Source organism: Aythya ferina, assembly GCF_964211825.1.
Source record: "Aythya ferina genome assembly, chromosome: 14".
NCBI classification, from domain to species: domain Eukaryota; kingdom Metazoa; phylum Chordata; class Aves; order Anseriformes; family Anatidae; genus Aythya; species Aythya ferina.
Genome location: NC_140312.1, coordinates 1,978,804 through 2,005,466, shown reverse-complemented (window position 1 = coordinate 2,005,466; position 26,663 = coordinate 1,978,804). Strand labels below are relative to the sequence as shown.

Below are 26,663 nucleotides of genomic sequence, written 5' to 3'. Positions count from 1 at the left end.
CTGATGTCTTATTTGAGCAGGGAAGTTTAAAACATTGGCTCTCCTGTTAATAAGGGATAATACTACGGAGAACTGCACTGAGCCACGCATCAATATCAACAGCCACGAGCCCCAGAGGCTGAACCTGCCACGCAGTTCACAAGTCCCAGCATTTTTTACTGCCTCTTTGCAGAAAATACAAAGTGTATGGAAAGGAGGGGGACAGCAGCCTCACCTCCACCTCCTGCATGGTCTGGATGCGGACCCCACAGCGCCTTCCCCTCTCCAACAACTCCTTCTCAAATGGGTCCATCAGGATGATGGAGCTGAGACCCGGCGTTTCTCTCCTCTCCACGTGGTCGAGGAGCGTTCTGGCTTTTTCAGGTTTGTCACAAATGACTGTGGAAATGTCAGCTGGAAGGAAAGCAGCCAAACAAGTTGTTTTCAGTAAATCTTTTTTTAACACAAGACTGGCTGCTCGCTCATAGCTAACATCATGTCAGCGCTGGTACTCACTTTGGGTTCATATCAGAGCTCCTAGACTATACCATATTTCTCTTAGAAAGCCACTGCAATTTTAGCTAGCATAAATCAACACTGAAGCTGTAGCTGACACCAAGGAGTAGTCTGGGATTCAGCTCAAAATGCCAAAATTACACACCGTGTGGGCTAGGAAATCTAGGAGGCAAAACGTGAGGAAGTGCAGCAGTGGGGAGCCCTGCAGCAATTCCTCCCACAGCTGAGCACGACCAGGCATGGAAAGTACGGGGGGTGGCCCTGACTTGGTGTTGGGTCACAGTGGCCCCCAAAAAACCTCTCCAAGTGACTTTAAGACACTTGGTGAGTGAAACCACCCATCTTTCGGGAAGCAGAAGGAAACTGACCATTCCAAGCAACAAGGCTGTTTCTGAGAAGATTATGTTGATTTTGTTTTTACCTGTGTTGACGATGTAACGAATGGCTCCGGGACCCAAGGTGTCATAGAGGGGAACCACCACCATGGAGTAGGTGTAGCAAGCCAGCTCAGAAATGATCCACTGCCAGGGGACATCAAAGCACAGAGGTGAGAAGGGGGAGGTGGGAACAGATTTAACACACTTGAGAGCGAGCTTCAGACATAAAGCAAGCTCACAAGGCAGGAACATTAGCAAGGCAGCATCAAGTTAAAATAAATCTCACCTCTGGGCGGTTTTGAGCAAAGACCCCAATGAACTGCTTGGTGCATGGCTTGCAGCCCTGCTGCAGCAGCCCCGAGCCCAGAGCTTCTGCTCTTTCAGCCACCTGGAAGTCAGAGAGAAAAAGGTCCACAAAAAAGCAGAACACAAGCAGCAGCAATTAAAGAGAAGACTTAGCTGTGTGGGCAGGCTCTCCCATTACTTCATCGGCTATCTAAAAACCCAATTTTTCACTTTATTGCTAGCCTAGGATGCCTGTTCACCCATTCCTTTGCAGTAAGGGCAAGAGCACCAGGGGATGGGGCTCCGGGGGGGCTCACTTCCAGCTCACCTCTCTGTATGACAGCCACTGGTACGGCTGCTTGGGCTTCCTGAACCCCAGGCAGGGGCCGTTTTCTGCAAGACACAACCAGAGACAGCGGAGTTAGGGGGCAGAGCTGGGAGCTGGTGCCCGGTGTCGTGGGGCTGCAGCAGAGCCCTGGGAAAACAAAGCTGTCAATACCGGGGTGGGACGAAGCTCACAGCGAGCACCATTAGCCCAAATGCCAGCTCCTGAAGCTTTCCTTGCCTTTTGATATCAACGCTTCAAAGTGAAAACTGCTGTTTTTAACACAGCCACTTGGGAGAAGGGCAAGACAGTACACGGCACTATGTGACAGGAGTACTTGAGGAGTTTAGTTCATCTGCTGACTACTTGCCTGCACAAAAACCCACCCCTCCGTGCACCTACTGGGCTCCTGATCTACCTCTGTCTCGTGGGGTGGAATATTTGTGTTCCGCTGAGGCTTTTGGTGGTACCAGAAATAATAACCTGGTAACAACACCGGTGTGTTCAGCAAGGCGGGACATCGCAAGCAGCAGACACAGATCCCTAATGATTACTCAGTTATTCAGTTATCAGTAGAAGAGACACTGAAGCTCTTTGGGCACCTAGGGCCAGGTAAGTGCTGAAGCTCTCCTGGCCCAGCTCCCACAGATAACAGTGCTGCAAAAGGCAGGGGGAAGCATGGCAGGGAGGAGTGGGGTAGGAGCAAACCTGCACCCAGACTCTAACCTCTTTTGGCCTCCAACACTCTCCATGGGCCTCCCCCAATTTTCCCCCTTCCTGCACTGTTTGGGCTTTAAAAACATTCTCAGCCTCCCACGTTTTGGGCCTCTGAAGTCTTTCAGTGACCAAAATGTTAGGGCCTCATACTCTCATTAGGTCTCTACACTTTTGGGGCCTCCCACATGCTCTGAGCCTCCCCACAACCGTGCTTCTCACCGGAGATGCTGAATCCCCTCCTGAAGACCTCGTACATGGTCCTGGCATCGTCGTAGTAGTGCGTCAGCAGCTGCGGGCTGTCCCCGATCACCGAGCGGCGTGCCCCGTCCAGGCCCTGCGTGACAGACGACATGGCACCACGACACGACACGGCACCACGACACGGCACAGCCCTCAGCACCGCCTGGTGCTGCCTCTACGTCCACTGCTGTGTTCCTGCCCTGGCACCCAGGGTTGCCAGAGGGGTGTGATGTGAACCACAGCACCCATGTAACGTGGGGAGCCGTGTCACAGGGACGAGCGCTTGTCCTTGCTTGTCGGCAGAGGACGTGGCTGGTATTCCCCAAAGAGATCCAAGGAGTTCTAAATCTCCAGATAACATGAGGAAAATAAATAAATAAATAAATAAATAAATAATAATAATAAAAAATAAATTAAAATAAAAACAAAACAAAATAAAAATAAATTAAATTAGATTAAAATAAAATAAAAATAAAAATAAAATAAAATAAAATGCTGGGCTCAAATTATGCTGGATGGAGCTGGGACGTTTGGGCTGGTGAGGATGATGGAGTGGGGACACCCTGGGGGGAGTGATCGCTCCGGGCTCTGCAGGTCCCCAGAACCACAGGCACCTTGTCAAGGACATCCAGACCAAAAGGAAGGACATAATGCAAACTCAGGCCACCAGGAGATAACGGCAGGAAGATAAAAGCAGGGCTGACGCCACAGGCAGCCAGATAAGGAGGGAAAAGACAAGGAGCCGTTCCTAGTGGCTCTCCCAGAGGTGGGGTAGGACGGGCAAACAGATGCCACCATCGCTGTCACACAGCAATTGAACAGTGCTGCGAGTCAGAAGGGAGGCTCGGTAAAGCCCCATCCACAAGGGGAAATTTTCTGAGAAAATCTAAATTCCTCCCACCCTTTTAAAAAGTGGTTGGAATTAAAGACAGTCAGGTTTCACAGGGGGCACAGGAGAAGACTTTGAATTCTTGCCTTAGAGTTTCAGATATGAATTTAAGTTGAAACGATTTTCATAAATATTTCTCCTCCTGAAAACGGAGCAGCTTCATTAAACTTTAAGGCCTCTTAAAAGTCTGAAAATTAATAACTCCTCAGCCTCACCCATGGATCTGGGTATATTTTCTTATCATTGCAGAACTAGCAGCAGCCTGCACCAGGAAGAGGAGCTGACCGAGAGGTCTCAATGCTGTTGCAGGGACAAGGGGTTGTGGATGTGTCCCTGTAAATGTGCTGCTGTAATTTTCAATCATTGGAGGTAAAGCAAAGTCAAGATCAAAATGTTACTGAAAATCCAAGCGAATAAATTAATGAGCTAGTTTTTCACTTTACAGAAGAAGGTGAATTAAGGAGTGAAATAATCCTTGGCCCAGTGCACCATGTGGCTGATTACAAGGTGAGGCTGGGGAGCTCAAAAAGAATAAAAGCACCTCCCAGCACCCACTGTGGTCTCTGGTGGAGGCACCTCTGGGTGCCTCTGGCCCAGCCCCACTCCCCCAGCACATGTCCAGGCGGCTGCTGAAGACCCCAAGGAGGAGACCCCAGCACCCCTCTGGGTACCGTGCCGGGGCTCCATCACCCACAGAGCACAGAAATGCTGCCTGGACGTCCCCCTCTTGCAAACCCCGGGTGATATCCAGCCTCCCCCGTGCCACCCCAGCCTCACCTCGACCTCCTCCGACTGCATCCGCAGGTCGCAGGGCGGCTTCACGGCCTTGGGCCGGCTGGCGAACCAGTAGGCCACGACGGCCGCGAAGGCACCGATGCCCACCAGCGCCGTGGTGGGCAGGTTGCGGAAAAACTGGCTGAGGTCATCGAATTCGGGGAGCCGCAGGCTCCGCAGGATTTCCTGAGCTTGCATCTTCTCCACGAGCGACACGGCAAACTCTGCAAGAGCCAAGAGGGGAGCCTCTTCAGCCGCTGCCAATGCACCGCTCTGCCGCCTTGCGGGGCTGCCCGCCGGAAAATAATTAACGTGAGGAGAACGGCGTCCATGGAAGAGGTGCAAGAGGAGAGGGAACATCCCTGAGAGATCCCTAAAGGACACCCGAGCACTGGCAGCACAGCCACGCAGTTATATGCATCAGGGTGCTGAGCTGAGCCCTGGGATCTGGCTAGGAGCACAGCGGGGAAGCCGAGCACTCCTGCTCAGGACACTGGGGTCAGGCCATGCGGTGCCATCTCCAGCCCATGGCACACGTGGAGCAGGGCACAGCCAGCATGGCTCGGAGCACAAAACGCTGCGCAGACATGCTCCCAAGCACCGCTTTTTCTTTGTTTATGCCAGCTTCGCGTTCTCAGCTTCGAGCTCCTTATGGTTTATGTCAGGCTAAATTATAGGTGATTCGAGCCAAAGAGAGTTTCACAGCATCGCTTCAAAGTTTCTTGGAAAAAAAAACCACCCGGGAGTGCCGGCTGGGGATAAGGGAGCACCGGGTATCAGGCTGGGCGCAGGCACCGCCGGGTCCCACCCTGCACCACCCTGGCTGCTCCGGGGGGCCCATGCCAGAGCCCCACTTGGGCACAGCCCTGGCACGGAGAGGATCACACCTCAGCTGGTGGCAGGCAGGCGAGGGGACAAGTTTTGGGGCACAGGACGGCAGCACTTGATCCCCAGCTCTCTCCCTTTGTACCTGCCCGCGTGGCTTTGCTGCGGGTACGAGGAGGGCGGCTCGGCCAGGCGAGGCCGTGCTCCAGGGACTGGTGGTGGGGTACTGGGTGAACACGAGGCATTTTAAAGAACTTGTATGTGCAGTAACAGCCCTGTATCAGCTCCCTGCCAGGGAGCCTGTAGCAACTGCCAGCCCTGCGAGAGACAAGCCAAGCAGATGCTGCAAGGAGGGGGGGAATCCAAACAGTTAAGGTTTCCTGTTAAGCCCCACGGCGCTATTTATGACTCTACCAGCAGTCAAGATCTTAAAGAAAAAGCTTTTCTGCCACAGGAGCCCGGGCAGCCCCTTCCCCTCGCCCTCTGGTCTCGCTCCAGCTCACAGAGGCACCGAGTGATGAATGGAGGGGCTTCGCCCCCACGGGGCTCGGGGCCCCCCGCACAAAAGCACCACTGACGTTAACACAAACCAGCTTTTTTCCTCCTGGGAACAGTGTCTGGGACATGCTGAAGGTCAGGACTACCCGCTCACAGCCCTTCCCCGTATTCATGCAGAGCGAGCTCCGGAGGCTGCCTTGTGCCAGCTCACAAATGCCCCCCCCTGCACCGGGCTGTGGGGGAAGTTTTCAATTTTGCAGAGCACAAAGACACAGAGAACAGCTAAACTCGCCAACTGGGCTAAAGGTGGGAGCAGCACCTCTCCCTTCTGGGGGCTCTGGCCCTGTCCTCCCCATGGGCCAGATCCTGCAGCTGCCCAGCTCCCCCCCAGCCCCTCCAGGACCAATTGCGATGATCACAGCAAATAAAGCAGCATCTCGGTGATGTTTCTGGGCAGTGCCCACCCAGGGTGTAATTTTCTCCTGAGCTTTGAGCATCTCTCAATACATCTGCTCATCTGGTACAACCTGGCTGCAACGACGGCAGGATGAACGGAGCTGGAGCACCGGTCTCTCCCCTCACGGTACTTCTCTGCACCAGCTGATGAAAAGCAGCTTGCAAAACACATCAGAACAAGCAGGCTAAAAAATTAAGGGAGCTCTTCATTTACAAATGAGTTAGCTATTTGTGCAAAAGGATTTGGGTTAGTTGCACTTAGAACTGCCTGCTCCCAGAAACACAATCAGTCCCACCAAAACTTGCCGCGGTTACTGGTTACACTCAAAACTTGAGAAGACTCCATCCGCATCAGCCTAGGAGCAGTGATTTGCAGCCACCTGTGCAGCCAAGCTGAAAGCAGAAGTCTCTGGGAAATGGGAAAGCAGCAGCAGTGCTGGCACAGGGGCACCAGTGCTGGGCCCTCCTGCACATCCATCCCAGTACAGGGCACTAATGGGCACGGGGAGCTCACAGCACCAGCAAGAGCATTGCAAGAGCCAGGGTTGTAGTAAAAAGAACAAGTGTTGGCAGCCAGACCCGACAGCACACCAGAACACAAGTATTGCTGTTATAATACGGGTAATGGGGGACGTGTGATCACACCTTCCCTCGCTGACTTCGCATCCCTCTGACATATGTTAGGGTGAGATTTACATCAGTACCTGGATTTGGGAAAAAAAAGTCATCTAAAGACATCAAAAAATGTGCTTTTCAACTCTGGAAAAGACAGGATGCTTTCACACAGAAATAAGGATGGCTTGTGATTACCAGGAGGTATTCGGCTTGAGCAAAGAGAGGGGCACAGCACAGTCTGGGTTTGCACAGACTTTTTTTTTCTTCCTACTGCAGCAGCAAGAGTGCTAGGATCCCTGGGAGAGCTAAATACAGATGCCAGCATGGCAAGTAGGACCACACAGTCATCTGCTTGTATTCTCCTCTTTTCATTTAATAATCTAAGTTCAATGATGACTCAGTACAGAAACTGAAGGCAGGACCCTGCTCCTAGGATAAAGCTTACCCCGTGCAGGGGACAGCCCAGCACCTCTGGTTCCTCCCATCCACCCAAGACCTGTAGCTTCACCCACTGACCCCGGTTTCCAAACACAGTTGATTTTGGCACTACAAAGCTCACCTGGCTTGGCTTTTGCAACAGTTAATCTTGATTTTCCATCCCCAGGTGCCTCACGATGAGCCCGAACTTGATGGGCTCGGAGCAGCAAGCCTGCCTCGGGACGGGGGCCAGGAGAGGGGCTCAGGCGTGTCTGAGAGGAGCCGCGCTGCCGGGCACCCTGCTGCCAGGACAGGTTGTGCCTCCCTTGCCTGTATTCCTCCTATAAATCATGTAATTAAAAATAGTAGTAATATGAATGAAAAAAATCAGCACAGTCCCTGGGTCTGGTTTCCTACTAGCACCACAGCATCACACGTGGGAGCACACTGTGAGCAGCCGCTGCTGTCACCCTGGTCTCCTCAGCAGGATGCTCTCTGCACCACTTCTCTGGCAGTTCTGCCCCATTTCTGTCACCTGCGGTGAATCCTCAGCCCTGCAATGAGCCCTGGATGCTCGGGCTGTGAAGTGGTACCTCTCACCCACAGGGGAGCTATGGAAAACAGCCCTGAGAGCTTCACATGGAAGCACCAATACGGGCATTTGCTCCACACCGCATCACCACTTGTGGAGTACCCCCATGGCAGAGAAAAGAGACACAAACACGAAAAACAAACAACCAAAAAAGCTTTTGAAAAAGGACAAACCCGGCTTATTTGCTAGGAGTTAAGAGCTGTCTGTGAGAGGTCTGGGGCTGGCCACAGCATGCCTGACACCTCCAGAACAGCGCGTGGATGGGGGCGAAAAGGGCTCCTGCAGCGGGGCTCTGGCCAGCTAGAAGAGGCGCTGTGCTCTGCACTGCCAGCCAGCTTTCTGAGCAGCAGGCACCGCGGCGGCGGTTCCGAAATATTTTTCTGGCACGCAGGATACAAACGGCACTATTGTGTGAGTCGGTTTTGATCTGATCCTGCTGGAAGTGATGCTGTAACTGGAGATTTGGCGGCACGAACCCGCGTGGGAACAGGCTCAGACTGCTGCTGTGTGCATGATGTGTGCACAGGGAAGCTTTGCTCACCCCATGCAGCCGAGCACTTGCACCCACGCAGGCTGTGCCATCATCCTGCTGCCTACTTGGGAAGGAGAACACCTCATGAGGTGGCCTCACCAGCCCACCACACATCCCCAGCGGGTGGGAATGGGGTGGGATGACCTGTTTTGTGCTGGAAACAGGCAAAGTTTCTATGGCTCTCCCTCTATCCGAGCACAAAAAAAAGGCCATTTGCCCGCGGCTGCACAGGATCAGCCGGGGCTGGCTGCGGCTCAGCTGCTCCCTCCCCGGGGCTGTGGCACCAGCAGCCGCCCTCTTTCTCCAAGGACACGGAGTCTCCAGGATCTCAGCTGTCCCAGTCCCAGGAGGCAGATGTAGAGGAACCTCCCTCCAGTGGAGCAGCACAAGATTTCCGTGCTCTGAAAGCTGCCTTGTCCCTCGTTCCGGCTCCATGGGCCCCAGACTGAGATTGCTGATCCCAAAACAGGGTCAGTGGCAAAAGCTCTGCTCAAGGAGGCACAGCAGAAGCTGAGTGGGATTATCAGCCAGTGCAAGGTTAAGACTGCCTAAAATTTCCTTAGATGTTACCTGCTTCTGCTCCTGTGCAGTGGCATGGTCCACTACAGGGCTTCTCCCTTGCCTTCAGACAGCTCACACTGAAGCCAGCTCCTTGTGGCTTCCTTGTGATGTATCATTGCTTTGATCTTTGGGACACTATATTAACATCAAAACTGTTCTTTCTGTTAAAAAAAAATGCCCCCAACCCACCAAAACCAGATCAAAACAAGCTCTTCCACGTGCTTGATTTTACCAACTGTGAGCAAAACTGGTGATTTCCAAGTACATAAAACACAATTACCATTCTTTACTTACACTATACCTAATTCTTTGCAGGGTCAAATCACAAAGATGTATTTCGTTCCAGAATCAAAGCAAAAGTACCAGCCCTCATGGTTGCATTACAGCTCAGTGAGTCAAGATTCAAAATGGGAATAAAAAAAAAACAATTTGGGGGGGGATTATTACACTGGGACTCAGCATACGGAGCAAGAGGCAACTGATGCAGGGCACGGATTTGCTCTTGGACAACTATTTCCATTGCTAGTGAACAAGGGAGGAGAGGGACGCAGCGCTGGTGAGGTGCAGCATCTCTCCAGGGACACCAGAGCAGCACCCAGCGAGCAAGAAATGAAAGAGAAGCACGATGCGAGTCTTATTTTTACTAAATGAAAAACGTCCTTCTCCCCTCCCTTTGGGAATCAGACACATCCAATCTGCTCGGCTGGCCTCCTGCCAGCGGGACTATTAAAGGCTGACGTTTTGATGGTACGCAAGCCTCTTCAGCCCCAATTGCTTTTGTGCCGCAGAGCCGGGGGCTCAGATGGATGGAGCAGGGCTGGGGGAGCCACGAGGCCACCTCCTGCCACCCCCCTCAGCCAGTACAGCGGTTATCTGCCTTGGAAAGGGGGCGTCACATCCAGGCCAAGCCTCTTTGATCTGCTGAGAGGAATCAGGCAAATAAAGTTCACGGCGAGGGAGCCGGCGATGCTTTGTGTGACCTTTGGTTACTGCGGGGAGAGGATGCAGAGGGACGAAGGGGAGCGGGGCAGAATGGGGCCGGGCATCAGTCTGGGCTGGTGGTGTAAGGACCGGTTCCTAGGGGAGGTGGGCAGGCTCATGCTGGGTGCAGAAAGCCTGCTTCCAACATAGGGCTTCCAAAGCACTTTCTAAGGTACTTACATGTGTGTTTGTATGTCTACGTACGTGTATATACACACATACACACGTGTATCACATGTATCACTTTGGGGGAGTGAGACTTCACACTAGTGCTCCTGCAGAGATGTCTCACGCTCCTGCACCGTGTTCCTGAGCAAACTCCTCCTCAACAAGGATCTGGTGCACGAGCAGCACGGCTCCTCCGCAGCACCCCGCACAGCACCGCGCCGCTGGGGACATCGCCCAGCCCCGCCGTGCCACCAGCATCCTCAAACCAGCGCCGAAGGACAGGAGCAGACAAAGGACACAAATCTCCAGGCAACCCGCAGGAGCGGCACTGGCCTCCCGCTCCCAGCCCTGCTGAGAAATGCATTTGCAAGGAAACGCATTTGCAAGACACAAGGGCCTTGCAACCATCCTCTAAAAAGGGAAAAATGCTAACAAGGGGCTCCGTGTCCTGACGGGCCAATTTTACAGAAGGAGCACAATGATCACAGCATAAACAGAAGTATTTAAAGTATCTAAAATATCTACAGCATACCAGCCACTTGCCAGGAGAAATTACTCGATGAATAATTCAGAGGCTGTGTGGGGATCTTACTTTACGTGCCCGTAACGCTGCAGAGAGCAAAGCCCACCGCCGGCCAGCAGCACCCCACGGCCTCGTCCCTCTGTGTCCGTGCCACCTAATTGCCAACAACACCAAACCCTCCCCGGAAAGCTTCGTCCTCCACTGCTCGCCTCCCCGCCGTGCTCAGGAACAGCTCACAGATGGGAACCAGCCTAAAAATACGTCTGGCACCACGAGCGGCTCGGCGCAGCGGTGCTCTGGAGCCACCGTGGCTGAGGAGTGCAGGAAGGCTGAGGCTGTGGGGCTGGTCCCAGTCTGCCACTGCTCCGATGGGGAAGGGCATGGAAGCCCTGCAAATATTTCAAGATGCCCACCAGAAGGGGAAAGCTCATGGGCTCAGAGCTCATCTCTGAAGCCTACCAGACCTGAAGGCGCGGCGAGGAAGCGACTCACCTCCGTGCTGAAGCGCCCTCCGCCTCATCGCGAGGTAACGTGCTGCAGCCACAGGGCTCTGGGCTTTCAGGGGACAAAGCTCAGTGGTGCCTGGCCTATTTCTGTCCCCATCACAATGCTGCAACCCTCTTGTGCCAACACAACGTCTGCGTGCTCAGCCCACGCGGGCTCAGGCGGCTCCTCCAACCCAGCCAGACCAAACACAAACCCCAAAGCCGGGTGTGCTTCTGGCTCTTTGGTCTCTTGCCTGTGCTCGACGCAAACCCCAGAAATCCTCATCCATAACTTCACCCTGGGAAACCGCAGCCCGCAGGCTGTCTGCACCCTCTCAGCACCACGGAGGTGCCAGGAGCACCTGGAAGAGCTGAGCTGGAGGTGCCAACCTGGGGGTTTGCTGGGGCTCGCCCTGCCTGCAGCCCCCGTTTGGTGCAGGGCTGTCTCCTGTCCCGGCACTGCACCGCGTGCTGCTCCTGCCAGGGCTGGGCTTCAGTCCTGGGAGCTGCTTCCAGAGAGTCTGCAAACCCTCCCTGAGCACCCCGGTTGTTTGCAAATCCTATTTCTTGTGAAGGAGACTTGTTTTACTTTTTATTTTTGAGTGGCATTGACGCTCGATTGTCCTGTATACTATATGGTGCTCGGATGCCGCGTGGCAGGCAGAGAACAAACAGCTTAAATAACTGCATAAAAATAGTTATCTGGGGCACAGCACAAAGAGAAGCCCTGAATAGGGAGGGAAAAGCCTTCTGCACCCGCGGCAGCCAGCTCTGCAGAGCAGGGAAGACGGAGGTGGCTTTCTGCACACAGCCCGGTGGCTCGCTGCCAGGTTAAGTTTTGCTCTTTGCCTGCAAACATCGGCTGGATTTAAGCAAACCCTAGCGCTGCCTTTAGAGGCCAAGTTCCAGCTCAGGACCTCAGAAACCCAACTTGTTTCCCAGCACGGCGCAGGGCATTGCACAGGCACACGGGCTCCAACTGCAGCACCCAGCACGCGTCTGCCCTGGGGACGTTCGGCTTCAGACCTTGCTAATTCCCACCTCAGTGCTCTGGTTTCTGTGCTTTTAATGAAGAGCACACCTTTAATTGCTCGGTGGAGGCTGTAATTTGCAGCAGTGCTGCTTACCTCAGCCTCAGCTGCACCCGCACTTCCAACCCTAACCCAGGGGCATCCCTTCCGTGCTCCTGCAGACCCCGCTCCCCGTGGATGGATCCACACTGCCAGCGTGTGCGAGGCTGGCAGAAGGGACACGGGGGGTGAAGGGAGGCCAGGAGGCAGGAGCTGGCTCTGGCTGCTCTCCTGGTGCGTGCACTGCTTGCACAGGGGCTGGGGGACCCAAACCTGCTGGATGTGCCACGGGGCTCCCCCCCACAGGTGGGTGCTCTCCTCCGCCTTACGGAGACCTCCTGCCCCCCAGGCACCAGCTGACAGCATTTTCTGAATCCCAAAATAAGTGCCCTGCATGACCACCACGCTATATTTGGGCAAGCATGGCAGCCCTGGCAGCACAGCACCCGAAGTGACGCAGAAACCTAAACAAGCTGCTAACAAAAACCTTCCCTGAGGCTGAAGAGAGCGCAATGGCACGCTCGGCGTTAGTCCTGCAGGGGATGGAGACGGACAGAAGCGTTTTGTACAGCGCTTCTCAGCGAGGCATGAGCCTCACCGACAGCTCAGTCTGTACCGAAACTGCCTTGGTCGAATCCTAATTTTGTGTCTCATTCTGTAATACTGAAAGTTCTGTAGGAAGCGGGTGCAGAAGGGCTGAGCCAAGCTGTAGCCGTGAAGCGTGGTCACCTGCGTGCGGCGCGCTCCTGGAGCTGGGCTCGGGGCTGCCTGCAGGATGCTGCCGTGCCACGGAGCTGCACCTGCTGCTGCAGGACACCTGCCACATAACAGCTCAGCACAGCGCTTATTATTATCAGGAGCGATGCTCTTTAAGCCAATATTACAGCTTCAAGAGCTCCCGAACTGACCGACCTGCCAGCGCAGTAAGGACAGACACAGAAACACCCGGACAGACAAAAATCTTCCATGCGTTGTGCCAAGCATGTGCCCATGAAGGCAGCGCCGTGGCTGTCACTGGAACCCGAAGCTGGAAAACTACACTGAAAATGGCAGCTTAAAAAAGTAACAGTCGTGTCATGATCCAACTATAATAAATACAGTTGTATCCCTCCCAGTAAGCCGTCTATAATTAGATCAGGTTAATTACCAACCAAGTGCCCTGCAAATTGCAGAGCTTTCTGCAGGACCCTGTGTGCGCAGAGGGGAAGGAGCAAAGACCTCGAGGTGCACCCAAAACGAGCAGGGCTGCATCCTGCCCCCGTGCTTGTGCAACACGAGTGCCAGAACCATGCCAGCTTTACCCCAAACCAACCAGCAGCTGGAGGTGGCTTTGAAAATAGCTCGGAGCTCCTCTGGCAACTCAGCAGTGGAGGAAGGGGCAAGAAAACAAGGCTTACGGGAGTCACTTGCCAAAAGACCCGAAGGCAAGCAACTGGCAGACGGGGAGGCTCTGCACCACCACGGCTGGGGCGGGCAGGAGGAGCAGGCACAGCACAGCCTCCGCACGGAGCTGCCGCATCCTGCCCGCCTGCCTGGGCCCCTCGCCAGCCCCCGTGGGCATCGCCACCACCCCGTGCCTGCAACCAGCCCCAGCTTCTCAAAATAATCTCTGCATGGTTTCTGCACACGAGGATATCACGGTGCCATTAAAGGAACACTGCATTGCTTCCTCTCTTGTGTGTGAGGTCAGCGAAAGCTGGCCGTTCTCTGTAGAAATTGCTTTAGGGACTGCTCTCACTGCACCATAAAACCACAAATAACCGGGTCTGGCAAATAACTGGGCAGGTTTTGAGGATGCCCTGCAGCTCCGCACAGGCATGGCAGCAGTACCGACCTGCCACGCTGTCATCCTGCAGGAGCAAAGCCCTCTGCCCTCCTGGAACATCCCCAAACTCCTGGCAGCACCCTCCTCACATCCCCGACCCGTCCCCAATGGCAGGCACACACCAAAGCAACGCAGCAAGGGGTATTTCACGGCCACAGGTAAGGTTTGCACATCCTGTGCTTAACCTCCAGGGAGCACCCCAACGAGCGTCTGCACCCCACGCACAGGCAGGCTTCTCAGATGGGGCACCCGCACGTTTGTGTGCTGGAAGGCAGTGTGAAACCTCAGCGTTTCGAAATGGATCATGCATAAATTTAACGCTTGCAACCCACGGTGCCTGCAAAGCTTTGGCAAAGACACATCACCGCCTGTACCAGGAGATCCCAGCCAGCTTCCCCGCGGCCAGGCCGGCACGGACAGACCCACAGATGGCTACAGCCATCACAGAGAGCTTGTCTTGAACTCAGGGTGCTAAAAACTCAATACACACACAGCCTAGAAACCCGCAGGGTGTCAGACACAATGAAACGAGCTTGCCAGTCTCCTGCTATTCAAAGCAAGCCGTGATACCCAAACCAGGGCCAGGAGCTTTGGGGAATAAAGCACAAACTGATGGCTCCAGCTGAGCCCTCCCAGGCAGCCCCAGGAAGCAGCACCCCTGCGTTAAGTGACCTTGTCCCCAGCACGTGGCCGGGGCAGCGCTGCACCCACGAGGTGCTCCAAGGCACAGGGCTGGAGCCCCGGGCTGGATGGAGAAGCCACCGCCGCTCCTGTGGCTGCAGCTCCCAGCCCGCACGGGGCTGTGAAATTCAGCCAGAGCTAGGGCTGCAGCATTCCCCCCTTTAAGGCTTTTAGGAACATCTGAAAAAACAGGAAACTGCAAAAGCCACAAACCCTTTTGGCCACTTGCGCTTCATCCCCATCCTGCCGGCAGCACCACCGGGCTCTCCCCTGGAGCAGCCCCGAGCAGCGCAGCCCAAACCACCGCTTCCAGCAGCAGCAGCAGCAGCAGTGCCCGCTCCCTCTCTGCAGCCCGGTTTTGTTTTGCTCAGCCCCATTTTGGCAGTTTTGTTTTGCTCAGCACCCAGAGCTCCGCACACCCCAGATGGAGCAGGGGCCGCGGGGACTTCCCCCACGCTGCTCGCAGCCCCCTGGGGTGCTCGCAGGGCCGGAGCCAGCTGCATGTAGAGCCAACACATCGCGACCAAGCAGCAGCAGCAGCAGTAGCAGCAGCAAACTCACCAGCGGCAGCAGGCCAGCCGGCCGTCCTTCGCTCCCTTCCCAGGCAGTCAGCTCATGGTTGGGGCTGCCGCCGCCAGCGCGCCCGTCCACGTACTTGTTGAAGAACTGCTGACTCCAGGACGTCCCACCCCCTTCCCATCTGCAAACTGCCGAAAGAAGTTAAGCTTGGCTAATATCAGCTTAGTCCGTATTAGCGCAGCGGCAGCGCCCGCCTGTAACCCTTGAGGCACTGGAGATCCGCAGCTGGGATCCTCAGCCCGGCTGCGGGAGGGTGCGCGGGGCTTGCTCGCTGCAAGGCTCCCCCCGGTGCTGGGGGCTGTGGGGTTCGGACACGTCTATTTGTCAGCCCTCCCAAAAGCTTTACAGCTCCTAGGGGAATCCAGGTGAGGTTTTAGGGTGTAAAACTACAAAGCCTTCCTGCAAGTACTTGGTTTAAAATGAAAGTAGCACCCTTTTTTCTTTTTCTTTTATTTTTTTTTTTTCTCTCTGAGAAATCCCATCACGAAATGAAGTTTTACAGTGCCTGACAATGATAAAGTCTGTGCTGCCAGTCCTGGTCCACTAAATTAAAAACTTCTGAGCCATAGTAGAATAAATGTGAACCACATGAATCAATAACACACTAAGGGGATATAACTACGGCCAACATATTAAAAGCAAAGCAAAAAACAGCATCTGAGCCCCAAATAGGTTCTGTTATGTTACGCTGCTAACAAAAGCTTCACAATTCACTAATGCTGCCTCTCTGCAGAGTCCTCAAAGAACTCTGAGCATTCATGAATAAAGGGGCACAGATATTTAATGAGATTTTGGGCAAGTAAAACATGATGTATTTGGTTCAGCTGTGGCTATTCTGCAATTAGGCTTAATTTATCAAATTGCCAGAGCAAGCCTGGGAGCACCAGCCTAAATGGCCTGCTGGTGTAAATCAGCATCACATCGCTGCCTTCGTAGGAGCTCAGCAATTTTCACCAGCTCTGGTCCTTGCCCCATCATTTCTTATGAGCTACAGCCAGGGCAGGAGCTTGGTAATCAGCAAATAGCTCCGGTTGGGAGCAGCCCCATCGTTTTCCACCAAGAGATTTATGGAGCAGAGCAATCAGGAGAGTGTTTTAGAAGAATATCTTCCCTTTTTCAGGTGGGCCACTGAGGAAAGCTGCAGATCCAGGCGGCTTCTGCTCCTGGAGAAGCTGCCAAAAGCTGGCCGTCACCTTAGCAAGTTAAGTAGCAGGGGTGTCTGTACTCTGCAGGTACAAAGGAAATAAGACTTCACCTCTTGTGCTGATTACTGCTCAGGGTAAAGCCCAGGGAGATCCAACTACCAGTAAAATCAATGCGAAGGCTTCAAAGGACCGTTATGTGTTTTGGCTGACACCCCATCTGTTCAGTAAAAAAATAATTAAAAAAAAGTGATATCGTAAAGTCACGGTGCTTTTAGTGCTCGTGACCGAACACAACATGAAAGAAAAGTATTGTCGGAGAGAGAAACCTATTGAATTTCTCTGTGCTTTTACACTTTATCAAAGTTAATGAGAAACACAGATTAAGGCTGAGTTTTGAACCGAGCGATGCTTATGGCCAGGAGGATGCAGCGCCGACCGAGCAGCTAACCGAGGCTGCACACCAGGAAACCACAGCCAGAGGTGCAGCCGCTGCTCCTTTCATCCCACGCAGCACTTTGAGACCATGAGGATAACACCCCAAAAACCAGTACCTGGTCTTTCAGGACATCCTGTAGCACAGGGCAATAACTTTCTTAAGGGCCATCCATGGAAAATGCTGCCCTGACCATGATTAAGTGCAGAAAACAGCAGCTGATGAAAATAATGAGTCACCTCAAACTGAGAGACTGCACCTTTATGTTTGACTATTTAGCAGGCTCTTTTTCCTTCCCATGACTTTTGGTCAGACGTTATGCTTGTATTGATTATGCAGTGTGTATTTCTGACTACTTGCAAAGAGCATCAGGAAGGAAAAACGCTGTATGAACAGAGGATCAATTCAAGAATTAGGCGTGCTAATATGAGCCTACCAGACCAGTGTTTGTGACCCTCCTCCTACCAGCCCTCAGTTTCCACACACTGCAAGGATGCTGATGAGTGGCAAGGGAAAAAAATAAACCCACAATGATGATTTGGTTGCTGATGCATCTCTTCCCGGCTGCCACCCAAAAAACACCTTCCAGGTGCCGAGAAGTGGAGCATCCATTTTGTGGCTGAGCACAGTGGGTAGGGCCCTGCACAGCTCCTGCCCGGCTGTGTGGTGCTGCTGCCCAGCACTACACCAGAAAGTGAGGGAAAAGGATGTGTGGGCATCACCACAAGGGAGGTTTTTGAGAAATCTGGGGCTGGGCCGTGCTTGGAGGTGTTCCTGGATACCCAAAGTTAAATACTTCACTGAACTGATTGCTTTTCTTTCGGTAGTAATAGCAGGTGGTTGTACTGTTTGAACGCTTTAAAACACTTGGATTATGTTTCAGGATCTTTGCTGTTGATTTAGTTTGGGGAGATCTTTTAAACTTTAAATTAAACAGCAATTAGCTAGCTGTGGTTTTGTTTCTAGTGAGTTCTGCTTTCTGATTTTCACACCATGTAGCATGCCCTACGTTTGTGTTCCTGATATGAGTGCGACTTGCTTTTATCCAAACTCTCCTATTTTCACAGATATCCTCAAGTCATCTCGAAAACGTTTCTGTTCGTGCCGATTTCAGCAGACTCTCCCCAGATCTCTACAAATGCACACAAACAAATTTACAGTCCAGAGACACGTGGGAGCTCTGCCTCCCTTCCTTGCTGTTGGGCTCTTCTTCACCAGCACTTTCCCCTTTCCAGCCTTCAGAGCCTCCTTTCTGGATGTTTTAAGATGTCTTTCTCTACAACATTTCTGTTTCTTGCCCTCCTTGCTCTGCCTGGAGCAAGGCTTCAAAGAGTTAAGGTGGAGGGGGGGCCCTCATCCTCAGCCCCTTCCTCCGTCTCAATGGCTGGGAGCTTTTGCCTTTTCAAATGTGTTTAACCAAATAAAGCGAATAGAGGATATGCAAATGCCTTTTCCCAAGCGAAACACAGGCCTGAATTGTTGCTGGCAGGTCACAGCATCACACCACCCTCAGCAGCCTCTCAGCTGAAGGGATTTGCTTGGCCTCTGCGGCAGCCGGGAGCGGCAGCCAGGAGGAGGCCGCACACAAATCCCCCTTTCAGGCAGCTCCAGACGAGGGCCGGGGCACCACGCAGCGCCGAGGTCACTGGGGATCGCTCACCCCACGTCCCCAGCTGGCCTCTGACCCCGTCCCATCACAGCCAAGCAGAAACCGGAGCCAAAAATGGAATTATTTCATAAAAACCGCCCTGGCACGCACGGCAGCGATGTGGGGTGTGCCAGGGAGGGGCCCTCCAATGGCACCGATTGAACGCAATGGAAGCCACTTTGTGAAGCTTTCATGTTCATCAGGCTGACGGTACAAGGCAGGCAACCCTTCAAAGCAGCTGGCAGGAGTTATCTGAACATTTTTCAGGATAAAAGCGACCTTGCCTTAGCTCATCTCCAGTTACAAATAACGGTTTTGCCTAAAACTGAACTGTACTGCACATAGAAGCTAAAACATATTTAGAACTCCAAGAGGGATTCTGATATATATATATTTTTCCCCATCATTAAAACAATTTTCAAAAGATGTCTAAATAATGTTCTTTCCACTTGCTATACCTAAATACTGCTCTATGCAGAATTCTGAAAAAAAAAAGACATTGATCATCATTCACATCATTTGTTATTTCAGCGCAAACGTGGCTCAGACCAAGTCATTTAAATCAACAAAGTAATGGTTCACTCTCTTCCTAGGTATGTTTCCAAAGGGGAAAAATAAAAAAAGGAAAGAAAAAAGGCATTAATCAGCTTGGTAATGTCAGCATGCCAGCCAAGTGAATGCGCGGCGGCTCTCGCGTGGTGCCACCTAGCAGACACAGGCGGCACGATGTGGCTGTCCCACCCCATCCCATCCCAGGCAGGGTCTCCATCCCCAACCACATCAAGGGGTTGATTTTTTTTTTAATTTTTTTTTTTAAATTTCCAAACAGAAGCACTGCTAGGGCTGCAAGACCCCTGCAGTCATCGGTCTTGACTCCCAGCTTAGCAGCAGCGACACCTGCCCTGCTGGTAGATCTGATCCAAAGGGTTTGGCAACCTGGGAGAAGAGCTGGGGATTGCTCTGGAGGCAACGGGGAGACGCTGACAAATCCTTCCCTGGGATAACTCAGCCCCCATGGCTCTCCAAGGGAAGCAAAGGAGAACAAATGGATCGGCTCAGCCACTGCTCTGGCACCCAGCAAGGCAGGATCTGGACTGGTCACAGGCCAAATTGGGTTGAAGTTTAGATTTCAGAGTAACAACGTCTAGAACAGTTACTCTGCCACGCAGGGACCATTGGTCCTGGTGCCAAACACCACCACTGTCCCGAGGGAGAAAAGCTAAATAATGAAACCCAGACATCCCTGGGTCACCTTGATCTCACCAAGGCCAACCCACCTTACACTGATTTTGCAGTGTTACTTAGCAGTAATGAAGTGGAAACTGCTTCCCTGTGGTGTGGCCTGTCTTCAGATCATATCTACACCACAGCAGCCGCACGGTTGAGCAAATGGAAATGTGAGCTGCATTCTTGCAACACCATCGCACAGAGATCTAGATGTAAAAACTTTTCCTCCCTTCGCTGGGGGTTTCCCGATGAGATGGTGTTTTCCACTGAACGATACGTTTCTTTGAGAAGCTTCCTGTGCTGCAAAGGAAGGTGGCTTGGACGAGATGGTTGGATTTATCTTCTTTCCACATTTTGGAAAGCGGTGTGCTGCACAGGGGGCAAGGCTGACCAGCACCCTGCTGGCTGACAGCCCCCACCGAGCTGGGGTTGCGTTTTGAGACGGATTGGATTTTCCAAGGCATCTGCAGCACTCGGCAGCAGCATCACTGCCCGTAAAACCCCACGGGTGGGGTGGGCAAAGCGTGGCCACAGCCCCAGAGCTCGGTGACCAGCCCCAGGCTCTGTGTGATGAGCAGGAGCACAGCTCCCCACGCGGCTCTGAAGCTCTCTTCTAGCTGAAAATCCCCTCTCGTCCCCCTGCCTTCCCCTTCTCATCACCAGCCACCAAGTTTTCCATCGTGCAGTCTCCAGTCTGAAGGTTAAATGATTTTATCTATATGCAGAGCGTATGGAAGAAGCCAAAAGCCAAAATTCCTCCTTCCTCCTGCCTCCACCGGCCACAGGTCACCTTGAAGGCTCTGTGACAATGTTTACAGTGAGAGGAGCATCCGACACAGTGAGCGTCTTGTCATCAATAAGCGCTGATAGCGCACACTACGACAATCAATCTGAGCTCAGCAAAACATCTACCCATGTCACGCTGTAGGGAAACAACGCTCAGTTCCTCAGAGGCTCCAGAAAAAGGATTTGCAAGGACTCGGAATCAGCGCGTCTGGAAAGAAAAGTCCCTTGGGAGCCAGGCTGGGCTCACAGCAAGCTACAGGGAAACTCAGAAAGAAGCGTGAGGAATCCCACTCTTAAGGTGGGGTTTTGTGGATTTAGTAATAAAATTCAAGCCTATTAATCCACAGTACAAAGCCAGGTGCTCTCTGGCACACCTCACTCCGCTGCATCTGACCAGGTCCCATGGTCAGAGGGTATCTGGGTTCATGGGCACTGCCAGCCCTTGTTGAGAGGGAGAGGAGCAGAGAGGCCAAAGCAGTTTGGACACCAGGACCTTCTCCGGAGGGCTGAGGGCAGCAGCAGAGCACAGAGCACATCGCTCCCCATAGACCCAGTGCTTGCAGCCCTGAAAAATGGCATGGGGACAGCTCAGGCCCTGGTGCCAGGGGCCTGCAGGGCTTTGGCTTCGCTCAGCAGCACAAGGGACATGAAGAGCAGCCATGAGAAAACCTCATTACTTGTATTGATCCATCGCCAAAGGAGCGCACGCAGAGCACTTAAAAATACAAATTGTATTAATAGATGCTCTTCTTTCTTCTTCCTTGATGATAAAAAAAGAAGGTGATTAAGCCGATCGTTTTGTTTGGGTCTGCGTGGAGGACTAATCTAGCAAAGCTGAGATGAAAGCCATGGGAACAGAGCCGCGCTTGGTGCCTGTGTCCTGCTGCTTCTCTCTTACCCCGACCTGCCGCCAGGTTGCTTGCAATGGTGTAGCATGGAGGAAGGAAGATGCTGATATTCCTCTCAAATTCCTCATAGAAATGTAATAAAAAGGAAAGGTTTAAACCCAGTGGTGCTCTGCAGCATTTGGTGACGCGAAAACCACGGCAGTTGTACCCTTACTGGAGCGATGTGGTATTTCTTTGTCCCTGGCTTGCTCCCAAGTCAGCTTTCCTACATCCACGGGTATTCAGTTAATTCAGTTTACCATCTGTCTTCAAAGCTTTTCTCCTCTTTTCATTACTTGAATATATTTATTATATCCATAGTAGAGTGAAGACAAAAACCAAATCAATGTCTAGATTAGTCCAGAGCAGCAGAGAAAAATTGCTGTGCGCTGCCTTCCCCCCGCAAGCAAGCAGAGAAATCCAGAAACATTTCCTCTTTCCTTTTGATGTTATCTAGCAACTGTTCAAACAGGAAAGTAATAGAGAGACGGAGAATAAAAGCAACTAAATATATCCCATCAAATGACAGAGGTTTGCCTCCCCTGCAGCAGGAGCACTCCATGGGTTGGTCTGAGCAGCCCTGGGCATCTGCTGTTTCCCCACACAAAGCGTAGCAGGAACCGTTCCTTACCCCGAGACCTACATTTTGGGGCATCCTCAAGGACTCCTGTGTCACAGTGCAAGAACAGGATTTAGAAGCGGGGCTGTACAAATCCTGAAGCGCCACATTAACCTTCTGCTTCCTTCACAAGCACACACTGACAAATATTTGGGGATGTAGCAGTGGTGGCGGGGCAGAGCCTCCTCCTTGTGTCTCCACAGGTCCTGCTTGGCCAGCAGGAGTCAGGGGAGCACAGGGCCCCCCTCTGTGCTGAGTGGCAGGGCTGACGCAGGGACGCAGTCACATGAGGTGAGGAGGGAAGAGAAGAGCAGGGAAGTCTCCGGGATTCCCTGTTTTTACTCAAGGGGAGAGGAGCAGGGGACTCAGCTGTAACCTCATCATGCTTCAGCCAAACCAGTCCCAAGGCTCCCTGGGGCAGGGGTTGTTGTTAGGCTCGTTTGCTCTTACATCAAGCCAGGTAACAAAGCTCATCTGCACATTAGGAAATCTCTGTCTTTGTCCTTCTCTGACTTACACCTTTATTTCACTGAGGTGAGCACTACAGACCCATCCTCAACTACTCAAAACCTTTGTAAAGCAGCAAGAAATTCACTTAAAATAACCTAGAGTGCTGTACTGGGCTGTGATGGCCACCCAAGAGCACCTCATGTTCTGCAAATCAGCACAGGCACCGCGTTTCCTTGGCAGCACGGAGCAGTGCCTACGGGATGGAGCCACCAGAAGACTGAGACCACGAGCAAGAGCAGCAGCCAGAGCATGCAGCTGAGCAAACGTGGCACTGCCGGGTCGGATAGAGCCCCCCTGTGCCAACGGGATCCATCTCCCTTAGGTGAGTTGTGCTGTGTCTGCCAGAGGCAATAGTGGCACATCTGTCTTCCAAGGACACCTATTCCGTAGATCACGTTAGGCTGAAGTCCCCACCCACACTAAAATCAAACGGGCAAGGAACTAAGGGAGGCCACGAGCCAGGGCAGTGCCCGAATGGATGAATGCTTTGGGACAGCAGGAGACAAGAGGGAGATGCATTTGGATGCAGCAGAGCGAGCACCGAGACGGGAGGCACGGGGACGCGCTGGGATCGATGCCGCAGGGTGCGTGTGGAGGCCTGGGAGCAGGTCCTGGCCCACGAGAGGCATCCCCAGCCCGCCCTCCTCTCCTCCTGTTGTCATAAACAAGGCTGCCTGAGCCGGTAATGGAGCTCAGAGCAGTCCCTGGGGCCCCGGGCCCAAAATACTGTAACAAACACTTGCCTGCAGCCTCCCAGCCAAGTCCTGCTTTCTGATTCACCCATCTAATTCCCTTTGGGCAAAATTAGCGCCGCATGAGTTTTGGTACAGCTCGGAAGCAGCTGATTCAAGCTGCTGATATAAGCAACTGTAAACCCACCGACTTTATGGGAGCTGCCAGGATATTTTCAAAGACAAAATGCAGGCCAGCAATACTGGGGTCCCTATTATTTTCAGGGTGAAACATTCCTTTTCAGAGTCAGAAGCAGCAAGCAGACATGCACATAAACAATCGCTGTATGTTTTCCATTCTTGGTGCTACCCAGCAGAATATTTACCTAATAACGCGAAGATGCTGTCTTTAAAAATCATTTTCCCTTTTGTACTTCTTCCCCTTGGAAGTCTGCTTGTTTAGAGGAAAGCTGTTGGACAAAGGGGAAATAGCACGGGCATTGAACCTCACCTTCCTTTGGAAAAGGCACCGCTCCCGGATTCAAAGCACCCACACCTGAGCGAGTGCAGCAGACCGCTTAAAGCTGAACCCCTCAACACCTGCCAGAGAGCCTCCTATCTCAGACCTGCAGTCATTTTCTAACCCAGACACGCTTTGAAGCGCCGTGCCTGCCCACAGACAATGGGATTTGAACACAACCCCCTGCCCAGCGGGTACAGCGCACGAGCACGCACACGCATCCACGAGCACACGGACACAGCCACGAGCACACGCACCCCTAGCAGCACACCCACGCACGCTGCCCTATTTCCCAGCCCCACTCCAAATAAATCACCGGACCGAGAACCCCGTGGGACATAATAAATCTGGGGGCAGCTTGGGGCGGGGGATGAAGCAGCGCGCCCGGCCGAGCCCCCAACCGCGCATCCCCAACCCCGGAGCCGCCCCCCTCCGCTCGCCGGCTGCCGCGAGGATGTCGCGATAGCCCGGCCCTGTCGCGATATAGCGGCGGGGGCACTCACCCAGCAGCAGGCAGCCGGAGCCGGCGGAGCCCAGCAGCGGGCCGAGCATGCCTGCGGCGCTCCCCGCTCCGCGCACTGCGGCGCGCTCACTGCGCAGCCCGGCGCGCTCCCCCGGCACAGGGCGGTATTTTTAGCAGCCCCCCTCCTTCTCTTCTTTCTCCTCCTCCTCTCCCCATCCCGGCGAGCCCTCCGGCTTCGTCTTGCCAGGGCCGGAGCATCCCTTCCTTCCCTGAACGCGCAAAGAGGGCATCAGGGGAGGGGAGAGGAAGGGGGGGGGAAACTTTGCTCCGCCATGGCTGGTGCTTCCCCTTCCTGGGCCGAGGGAATCTCTGCTGCACAGGAGCGGTCCTGAAAGCCCTGCCCAGCTGAAATAGCGAAATACCTCCAGCTCCAGTGCCTAGGAGACGGATGAGCATCGCTTCCAGATATTTTTAACGTCTTAAAACGCAGTGAATGGCTGTGCACAAAAGGAGATAAAACGCGCTAGCGATGGCAAATAACGTGAGGGGGGTGTGGGGAGACAGCAGATTTATGTTCTTAGGGATTCCACCTTTCCCCCAACAAGCTGGCAGCAGAAAATTAATCTGGGCTCCATGGTAAGAGAAAGGCTTTGCAGAAAAAAGGCTTTACATGGCTGTGCCAGCAGTGACTCCAATGTTACATCCCCTGGTAATCACAGCGCCGGGGGGTAAAGTGGGTCAGGAATGGCACAGGGAAGAACATGCACCACAGCCTTGTTCTTCAGCCTTCTGAGCGAGTAACATGGCAGATCTGCAAGGCAGGCAGAACTGGCTCAAAGCTGTGATGTGCAGCTGCTTAACTCTTTGTGAGCATGGAGCAAGGTTCACCAAGGAAATCCCTGCATGTATGAGGAATTAACACTTGTTCAGCACTGATTATAGCTGTCCAGGGTATACGCTTCCTTAGAAAATAAAGGCTTTCGGTTTTCTTTAAGGTGAGAATGGAGCTGACATAAATGAAGAATTTCCATTTGAAGGGAAAAGACATTTTTCAAGTGTGGTTTCTGATTCACTGTGAAAAGGACTTTAAAAAAAAAATCCTGCATACGAAAGACTAAACTGATGTCACTTGCATTGGTGTCACTGCTGCCCACTCTTGCAACCTGTTAGGAAATTGCCACATCCAACTGCTCGAGTAAAGTGGGCTTCCGAGATCCTTGGTCTCAAAGCAAAAAGACATCATCAAGTGTGCTAACAAGTAATTGTGCAGCAATTGACTTTAGCCACACCTGGTGTCAAAATCAAACAAAACAGCTATGAAATTGGACTTGGAAAATCATCTCTGCTGCTATACAGCCTATTTTAATTATGAGCTGTTGTCTAGCCTCTTGCTGATATCTTATTTCTAGATAAGGAAGAACATTTTCTACCCCACTTTGTACGTTCCTTCCCTGCAGCAAGTTTTGTGTGCTTGAAGACTGTCAGCAGATCTTGTTTTCCACAAGCAACCAAAATCCCACAGCCACTATGTCTGAGAAAGCCCAGACTTCCCCCAAACCACCGGTGCTATTTGCTGAGCCCTGCTTCTAGCTAATGGAAGTTTGCAGGAGCCCAGAAATGGCAATACTGGAGCTGATGGATAGGACAAGTTAAATCATCCTAATCACATGGGATCGCTTGGCTTTTCAGGCAATGGATCTTTTAAAATAATATTTCTCTAGGGAAGTGGAGGGAGTAGCAGGAACTGGTTAAAGTCCACCAGCTCCCAGAACTCCGCTAGGCTTTACAGCAAAGATTGGCACATGTAGTTGTGTACTGAGTCCTGAAAACACCTTTCCTGCTCCTGGCAGAGAAGTGAAGATCACTGACACAACAGCTACCACCTGGACCTCTGGGCACCCACAGGGTGTCTGCCTGTGCCCTGTAAGGAAGAGCTTTCCTGACCTCATCAGTTCCTGGAGCAGCTCCTCCGATCTCTATGTAGATTTTAAAAAAATGGTGACATCCTGTGTTTCACCACAAGCTTCCTGCCTCTGTGCATGTAAACCCTCTAGTTCTTGACTTGTATTTTATGCCTTTAGTAGATTTCTGCTTCTCTGTACACTAGACCCCAGGGCAAACTTAGCCCAACTGATCACAAGGTCCATCTGAGGTCATTTTCAGAAGTTGCTCACACCCCTGTAGCAGCCTATTTTGGTGCTCTCACTCATCATGTCCCTCATTAGGATGATACCAATGGAGATTTTGTTTCTAGAGGTGTCAGTGACAGACACCTGTCATGATGCTGAAATTTTCCCCACTGAGAAGCCACTCAGGATCTTACTCAGAACTCATGAGTCACAGAAGTGTCCAAAATTGCTACAACACCAGAGCCATCTCTGCTGCGGAGGCCATACCTAACACCACCAGGAGATTTAAACCAGTAACAGACCAACAATAATCTTAATATCCACACCAGAGAACAACATCACAAAAGATCAGCCAGGACTTTGTGCTCACATTCCTCTCTAAGCTATGAGAAGTTTTCAAATTCATTCCCAAACCTGTCACTACCAGAAGATCCTTCTACTCCATTACATCACAGCTTGGTCTGGGTTGCAGGAAATATAAACTACACCAAATCCTTGTGAATAAACAAATTCAAAGTGCTTCCTACTTCACACAATTAGGTGCAACAACATTAGTCTAAAAGAAGATATATCCTTTTCTTATTTCTTGATACTCTTCTGTGCCCATTCAATAATCTGATGCAATTTAGTTGCCCCCAAGTAACATTAATACAAAAAAAGCTTCTTAGAAAGTGTTTCATTCTGATAAGTTTTGTTTTTAAAGATGTGTAATCTT

At 52.4% G+C, this 26,663-nt stretch overlaps 1 protein-coding gene and 1 long non-coding RNA gene across 3 annotated transcripts in view; both read right to left on the bottom strand.

Annotated features, from left to right (window-relative positions):
- The window catches only part of ACSL6 (acyl-CoA synthetase long chain family member 6), a 47,690-nt gene extending 23,739 nt beyond the window's left edge, over positions 1 to 23,951 (bottom strand). For both annotated transcript variants that reach the window (XM_084535849.1, XM_084535850.1), the window contains exons 1-7: positions 23,860 to 23,951; positions 4,106 to 4,326; positions 2,419 to 2,533; positions 1,486 to 1,550; positions 1,159 to 1,260; positions 917 to 1,016; positions 215 to 393 (exon numbers count right to left, since the gene is read on the bottom strand). In XM_084535849.1, the coding sequence (XP_084391975.1) occupies positions 215 to 393; positions 917 to 1,016; positions 1,159 to 1,260; positions 1,486 to 1,550; positions 2,419 to 2,533; positions 4,106 to 4,326; positions 23,860 to 23,908 (831 nt within the window). In that variant the 5' untranslated portion in view covers positions 23,909 to 23,951. The remainder of the gene's footprint in view (positions 1 to 214; positions 394 to 916; positions 1,017 to 1,158; positions 1,261 to 1,485; positions 1,551 to 2,418; positions 2,534 to 4,105; positions 4,327 to 23,859) is intronic.
- On the bottom strand, positions 16,876 to 23,212 carry LOC311444590. Its single transcript, XR_014697971.1, has 2 exons — positions 21,668 to 23,212; positions 16,876 to 21,496 (listed from the first exon to the last, which is right to left on the bottom strand). It is a non-coding gene; the product is annotated as an uncharacterized lncRNA (long non-coding RNA).
- Positions 23,952 to 26,663: the final 2,712 nt, after the last annotated feature.